The sequence below is a fragment of the Sinocyclocheilus anshuiensis genome, unplaced genomic scaffold (assembly GCF_001515605.1).
Source record: "Sinocyclocheilus anshuiensis isolate Anshui unplaced genomic scaffold, SAMN03320099.WGS_v1.1 scaffold804, whole genome shotgun sequence".
Taxonomy (NCBI): Eukaryota; Metazoa; Chordata; class Actinopteri; order Cypriniformes; family Cyprinidae; genus Sinocyclocheilus; species Sinocyclocheilus anshuiensis.
In genome coordinates, this window is record NW_015557098.1 from 357,015 (window position 1) to 363,685 (window position 6,671).

Below are 6,671 nucleotides of genomic sequence, written 5' to 3' on the forward strand. Positions count from 1 at the left end.
TCAAAATTCCCTTGATCTTTTGACATGTAAGAGGTCATTGTACTATTTAAACATCCAGTAAGTTTCAGAACTCAAAACTTTCTCGTTAGTCTAAAAACAGCGTCCATCTATGAAGCATGTAGGATGTCAAACATACACAGCTGTTAGCCAATCATAGCAGTGGGCGTTTACTTCTGAGTCTACAATCCACCACGCCTATTCAAACAGAGCGCTCCGATGAGGGGGTCAAAACAGGACAGAAAATAGCCTATTATTTCTAAATTATGATGTTTTTTGACGTTAAAATCTTGATAACATTATAAGTGGACTTCAGAGAACAGTACAAAATAATTTAAAAAGGCAGTTCATGACCCCTTTAAGTATTCTGAGAGCTCCCTGCAGAGATATTTTGAGGTGATTTGTTCACCGGGACGCTCTGATTGGTGGAGCTTTTTGCTGAATTGTGGGAAAAGTAGTTTTTTCACCAGGCATTCTGCTTATAAAAACAGTCTTTAAAAAATAAGTTAAAATAATAACTGATGGTCTCAACCTCAACAAAAGCATATACCATTGATTAACGACCTCAGAGCGCACAGAAGTTCTGTCTTTAAAGGTTTAGTTCAAATCAATTTCCCTACTGAGAAAATTATTGAATTTTTTATCCTGACCAATGCATGCTATTATTTAGACACATTTCCAATAAACCATTCCTTAGTTTGTATTCAACCTGGAATATTCTTTCACAATAAAGCTTTAATGAGATTTACACCAGCTTGTGTCACCCCAGAGAGTTCAGTGTGTGTTTCTATGTGTAAACGACTGTAATCCTTCACAATGTCAGCAGAATATATAGAGTTCAGGATGGTATAGAGAGGGTTCAGGCACTGCAATTCATATTTAATTAGTTGTAAGTGGGAAAAAGGAAATACTGAGGGATACATATTAAATGCATCATTTTCTGAGCATAACCTTGTCTATTTGCTATCTGCAGATTAGGCATATTAAACAATGAATATGAATCATGAATATACTTTAAATCTTTGTCTAAATGGGTTGACAAAGAGATGAGCATGAGCTTTTATAAGATTGCAAGACACTGACTCATTACACATTACTTTTTATCATAAGAAAAATTACCGATAGGCTAATCCAAAAGGTTCTTTTATGTAAACCATACCTGTGTATTTCAGAAAATCACGCTACAATTTCAAGTGATTTAGGGCCCTCCATCGCACAGCGCGATGAATCACGGACCCAAGGGACCTGATGCCTGAAATAGGGCTTCATACAACAGCATTCAAACCACATACTTCAATGTGCCTATTCTCTCATTTGATGAAACTCCACACAGCCGTTTATAATGTAGCCTATTGAACACGACACTATACCAGAGAGAATAACGGACACGACGGCTGTCTCAAATACTAGCGAGCTGCCTACACAGACAGCGTTTATGGGGATCATCTGCTAGTTTTATTTCTTCGAAAGGCGCATATGAAGCCCAAAACGCGCAGCATATGATTATAACGGGCAAAACTGCAGCACGCGACTACAGACATCACGCGCTTTTGATGCCTAGGTAGGCAGCTTACTAGGATTTGACACAGAGTCTGAATATATGACTATATATAGATGGAATAAGGATGAGCATTGAAAAAATAAAATTAACAACATAAAATTCATGAATGGTCGTATAATTCGCTTTAATATGTCATCGTCTCTCAGTCGTTTTATAAAAAATACCTTTGATTTAAATAAGTCCTCCAGCTGCATGAATTACCAAATACAAAAATAGACATTTTTACCGTGTTTTTCCGACGACATCGCGTTTATTTATCCGTTTCGACGATGTTCAGTTTGTCCCTCCAGTAATAAAAACCCAAATCCAACCAGTGCGTCTGTCTTTGTGTCAGATCACAACAGACGATGCTGATGATTTCTCCAGGCTAATTATAACGCATCTTCAGATGGCAATCCTGATGTATGCTGTGTAAAGGCTGGGTGATCTGGGTGTAAAAGCGACTGGATGTCTTTTGCTGCTGTTTTCCACGACAACATCCAGAGCATCAGCAGCAGCAGAAAAACAGGTTTCAACTAACGCATCTAGTTACACTGAATTAACCAGAGCGTCTTAAAGAGACAGCATCCATGTCGCACATATCACACGTTAACATAATTTCAAGAATACTAAAACTAATAAAGTGTATTTACAAGAAGAATTTAAGAGGCAGAAATTAAGAAACAGAAAAAGAACGTAAGAACGCCGAATAATATGGTTACCATGGTAACTACAGTTTCCGATAAACTACCATCATTACTAACTGTTACAATAAAACTGTGGTATCTTGACATATTGAAATTAAATTATTACAATCACACATTGTTTGAAGGAGATACCATATTAAAGATGGCTTTACCATAGCATCTATAACTGTAGTATGGTACTTTGGTTTGTATGCAGCTTTAATTTTTTTTTTAACGTAAATCTAAAAATCAAATCTCAAAACATTTTCATATTTTCTGAAATTTAGACAAAAAAAAACTTTTATTAATATGAAAAGCTGGCCTATATTGACTGCCACAGTCACAATGGTGATGCATTTGTGAAATATTCATAATGTCTCTATTATAAAATGTTCATTTATTGAAAGCAGAATAATACATAAGTTGATATAAAATTCGGGAAATGCGGGAAAGAAATCAAATATTCAGGATTGGGAGGTTTCATCCTAAATTATGTGGCTATAGCCCTGATTGATCTGAGGGCTTCTTTATGATTTTTTAAATTTATTAACTATATTTAATGATAAAAAAAATGGGGGCAGAGGGTTATAAGAGAGAGCAAGAATGCAAAAATGTAGTGCAAATAGAATATATAAAGAAAAGTCCTGCATGACAAAATAAAATAAAAAATATATATAATAATAAAAAATGACAGCTAATGTGAAAATAGCAATGATAACGACACAAACATAAAAGAAAACACCACTGCAGTCCTTATTAAAATGATCACAAAGCAAAAGCACTATATAGTTTCCAGTTTTTCTGACAATTTGGATGAAACCAGTGTTCCACATACAGCTCATTTTATTGCTGTACATTTAATTACAGTTATGACTGATGTCAACCTCCATTTCATATTGAGATCACAATTTTGGTCAGGTGTGAATTACTCCTTCACTCACACATGCATACTCAACTTAATGTAAACATGCACTCAGTAATTCAAGTAGCCTACAGTCTCTCAGGTCCATATTCTGTACGCTCTATTTTATATCCCAATCAACACGCAAACACATTCTGTCTCCCTCTCTCTCAGTGAGTGTAGAGCGAGGCGGTGAACACAATGTCTCTGCGTATGGCCAGCGAGGCTCTTTCCATCTTGCTGCCCAGGACAGAGTCACCCACAATGCGCGCAGCCTGTCTCACTTCCTTCAGGACCTCGTCCAGCCTCTGGATACAGCGTACGATCGTCCCCTCCTGCACATCCGTCAGCTGGGCAATCTCAGCAAACGGCTACCAAACACAAAAACACACCAGCATTATTGGGAGCTATGGAGAAATATGATTTTCTCTCTCCAAATAGGAATATAGGTTATCAGTTTATTTTGATCAGACATTATCACTGCATTACAAGAATATAAATATTTGTGCAAAGTGATATTATTAGCTAGAGAAGCTACATTTAATATATATATCAAATGTATACACACACACAGATAGATAGCAAGATAGATGGATAGATAGCTGGATAGATGGCTAGATAGATAGATAGATATTTTAATTTTCTGAAGAAATTTGAATGAATCGAAGTTTCATAATTAGGTCTTCCTTAAAGGATAAATCAATTTGTCTCTTTGATATTATTATATAAAAAATATAATATCACTTGAACTAAATGAGCACCAAATTAAGGGCACTGTGACGGTTGGATCATTTGTTTTAAGGTCAGTGCTCACCATGCCTCTTGCCCAGCAGTACACAACCTCAGTCAGGCCGAACTTGAACTGGGCCACAAAGTCTTCAGCAGTCTGAGCTATCCCACAATCCATCTGCAGCTCACCAATACGCTGTGCCACACTGAGTACTTGATTGATGCCCTATGAAAGCAAGAGAATGGGAGAAAAATGATTTATACTTATATATCATACATATAAATTCTATGTATAAATTATAAAAAGCTTGGGGTCAGTAATTTTTAAAAAGAAATTAATACTTTTGTTCAGCATGAGCACATTTAATGGATCAAAAGTGACAGTAAAGACATATCTAATGTTACAAAAGCATTCTATTTCAAATAAATGCTCTTCTTTTGAGCTTTCTATTCATCAGAAAATCCTGAAAAAAAAAATGTAACCCGGTTTCCACAAACATATGAAGAATTAATAATAATCCGAAATGTTTCTTGAGCAACAATCAGCATTATTAGAATGATTTCTGAAGGATCATGTGACAATAGCCCCTTTCACACAGCAATACCAGTAAATTGCAATAAAATTACCGAACGACTTTACCGGTAAATACAAAAATGCGCTGTTCACACGGGCAATGACATTCCGTCTTTTTACCGGTAAAGCACCATTCACAAATCCGTTTTAAAATACCGGTAAATTCTGTGACATCATTAACCAGAAAGGACCTCTAAACGGCTGCGCCTCCCGGTGTTGTGTTTGTAAACATGGAGAGGAAAACATGGTTAGAGCTTTTGTTGATGTTTTCATTTTTGTGTCAAATGTTCACATTCATGCAGCTGCTTTTGGCCCAGAGACATCGTATTAGACGACTTCAGACATTTCTTTGACTTGCGTCATCTGCGTCAGAATGTTATGATTGGCTCAGAGTAGACGTCTTAAGTCAGCGCGTTCTGAACTCGTACGTGCTCATACCGGTAATCATGTGCTGCTTTCACACAGAGCGCATCACCGGTAATTCACTGGTAATGTTACAAATTCTCATACCGGTAAATTGCTGGAACAAATTTACCGGTATTTTTTGAAAAGGTCCTATTCACACACGATCTCTTAACAGTAATTTACCATTAAAGACTGTATGTGTAAAAGGGGCTACTGAACACTGGAGTAACGATGCTGAAAATTCAGCTTTGCATCACAGGAATAAATTACATTTTTAAATATATTCAAATAGAAAACAGTTATTTTAAATTGTAATAATATTTCACAATATTAAATTTTTTACTATATTTTTGATCAAATAAATGCAGCCTTCTTTCAAATACATTAACAAAATCTTACTGAGCTATATATATATATATATATATATATATATACACAAACATACAAACATACATACAGAGCTATGGAAAAATTAAGAAACCACTTGAAAATTCTCAGTTTCTCTGGATTTATGATTTATAGTTACGTGTCTGAATAAAACATCATTTTTGTTTTATTCTGTAAACTACTGATGACATTTCTTCTCAAATTTTAAATAAAAATGTTGTCATTTAAAGCATTTTTTTGACAATTGGCCAAAATAACAAAAAAGATGCCATGTCTTCAGACATGTTTTTATTCATTTTTAGACAACACAATACCAATGTTTTAACTTCAGAAGAGTTAAGAAATCTATATTTGGTGGAATAACCCTGATTTTCAATCACAACAAATGAAAACATTTGTTATTTTGACCAAAAAACTCTTACTTTTTTCCATAGCTGTATTTGCACTGTATAATATCTTAATTATTTACTCAGCATTTAATGTTTTAATGTTTTATCTTCAATTAGAGTTGTTATATGTGACAAATAGTGATTAATTCAATTGAGTGTAAGTGGCATCTTGTGTAATTAATTTAATTGGCAGGCCTAAACATATAGTTTTATATATTAGTCATATAGTGAGATCTCTTAGTACAGCACTGCGTCAGTTTCTTTTGTCCTGCGCACTACTCTCTTCTCCATCTGCTGTCTAAGTGCTTACACAACTAGAGCAAGGCAGGCAATGTAGTCATGCAGTCAAACTGCAGCTACATTACCTGTACAACCTCACCTCGCAGCGTTTGAACAGCAAGGGCTTCTTCACATTGGCCTACGAGCATCTGTGAACTATATAAACTCTTGTGTGCTTCTCAGTCTAGTGTCATGACTTATTCACGGTCCCTTTAAAGCAATTCCATGTTTCTGGGCCATTCGACAACACACACCGACATGTTCGCGTGCGACTGCATCCTTTGCTAAAGGCATAAAGCAAAGCATCCAGGCTGCATCCACTACATTCTTAAGCACATCTCTTGGGTGTTTGAGCTCAGAGAGCCGTATAAATTCACATCCATCCATAACCATGACGACAAGAGTATCTGTTGCTTTATATTCTAATGGCTGTGGGCTCGAAAAAAATGCTTGATGCTTTTCAGATGGGTATAATGTATTAGCATGTATAATTCATAGGATTTCCGCAGCTTTTAATCTCCGGCATCAACAAGTATGGGATGCTGGGAATCGCAAGTATTTCCGGGTTTTCCTTGGCTGCGGGAATGCGGTTGTGAGAATGTGGCGAGCACTGCTTTACCTCCTGTAGCGTGTTGGTGATGTGCGGGTCTATCTGGGTGTTTTGTGTGAAGACGAGGCAGGACAGCAGGGCGGCGCTCTCCTCAGGGGCGAGAGGACTCAGTGTGTTCTCAAACAGGAGTTCGGTCAGTAGCAGCTCATGACTGCTGATCTGACACGCCACACG

The 6,671-nt window shown here is 36.4% G+C and overlaps 2 protein-coding genes across 2 annotated transcripts in view; both read right to left on the reverse strand.

Annotated features, from left to right (window-relative positions):
• Positions 1–2,077, reverse strand: part of LOC107677474 (proline-rich transmembrane protein 1-like) — a 9,815-nt gene extending 7,738 nt beyond the window's left edge. The window contains exon 1 of the mRNA XM_016472393.1: positions 1,785–2,077. Coding sequence (XP_016327879.1) covers positions 1,785–1,803 — 19 coding nt within the window. The 5' untranslated portion in view covers positions 1,804–2,077. The remainder of the gene's footprint in view (positions 1–1,784) is intronic.
• A 1,011-nt stretch (positions 2,078–3,088) lies between these two features.
• The window catches only part of LOC107677455 (helicase SKI2W-like), a 24,377-nt gene continuing 20,794 nt past the window's right edge, over positions 3,089–6,671 (reverse strand). The window contains exons 28-30 of the mRNA XM_016472363.1: positions 6,507–6,671; positions 3,939–4,079; positions 3,089–3,495 (exon numbers count right to left, since the gene is read on the reverse strand). Of these exons, the coding sequence (XP_016327849.1) occupies positions 3,295–3,495; positions 3,939–4,079; positions 6,507–6,671 (507 nt within the window). The 3' untranslated portion in view covers positions 3,089–3,294. The remainder of the gene's footprint in view (positions 3,496–3,938; positions 4,080–6,506) is intronic.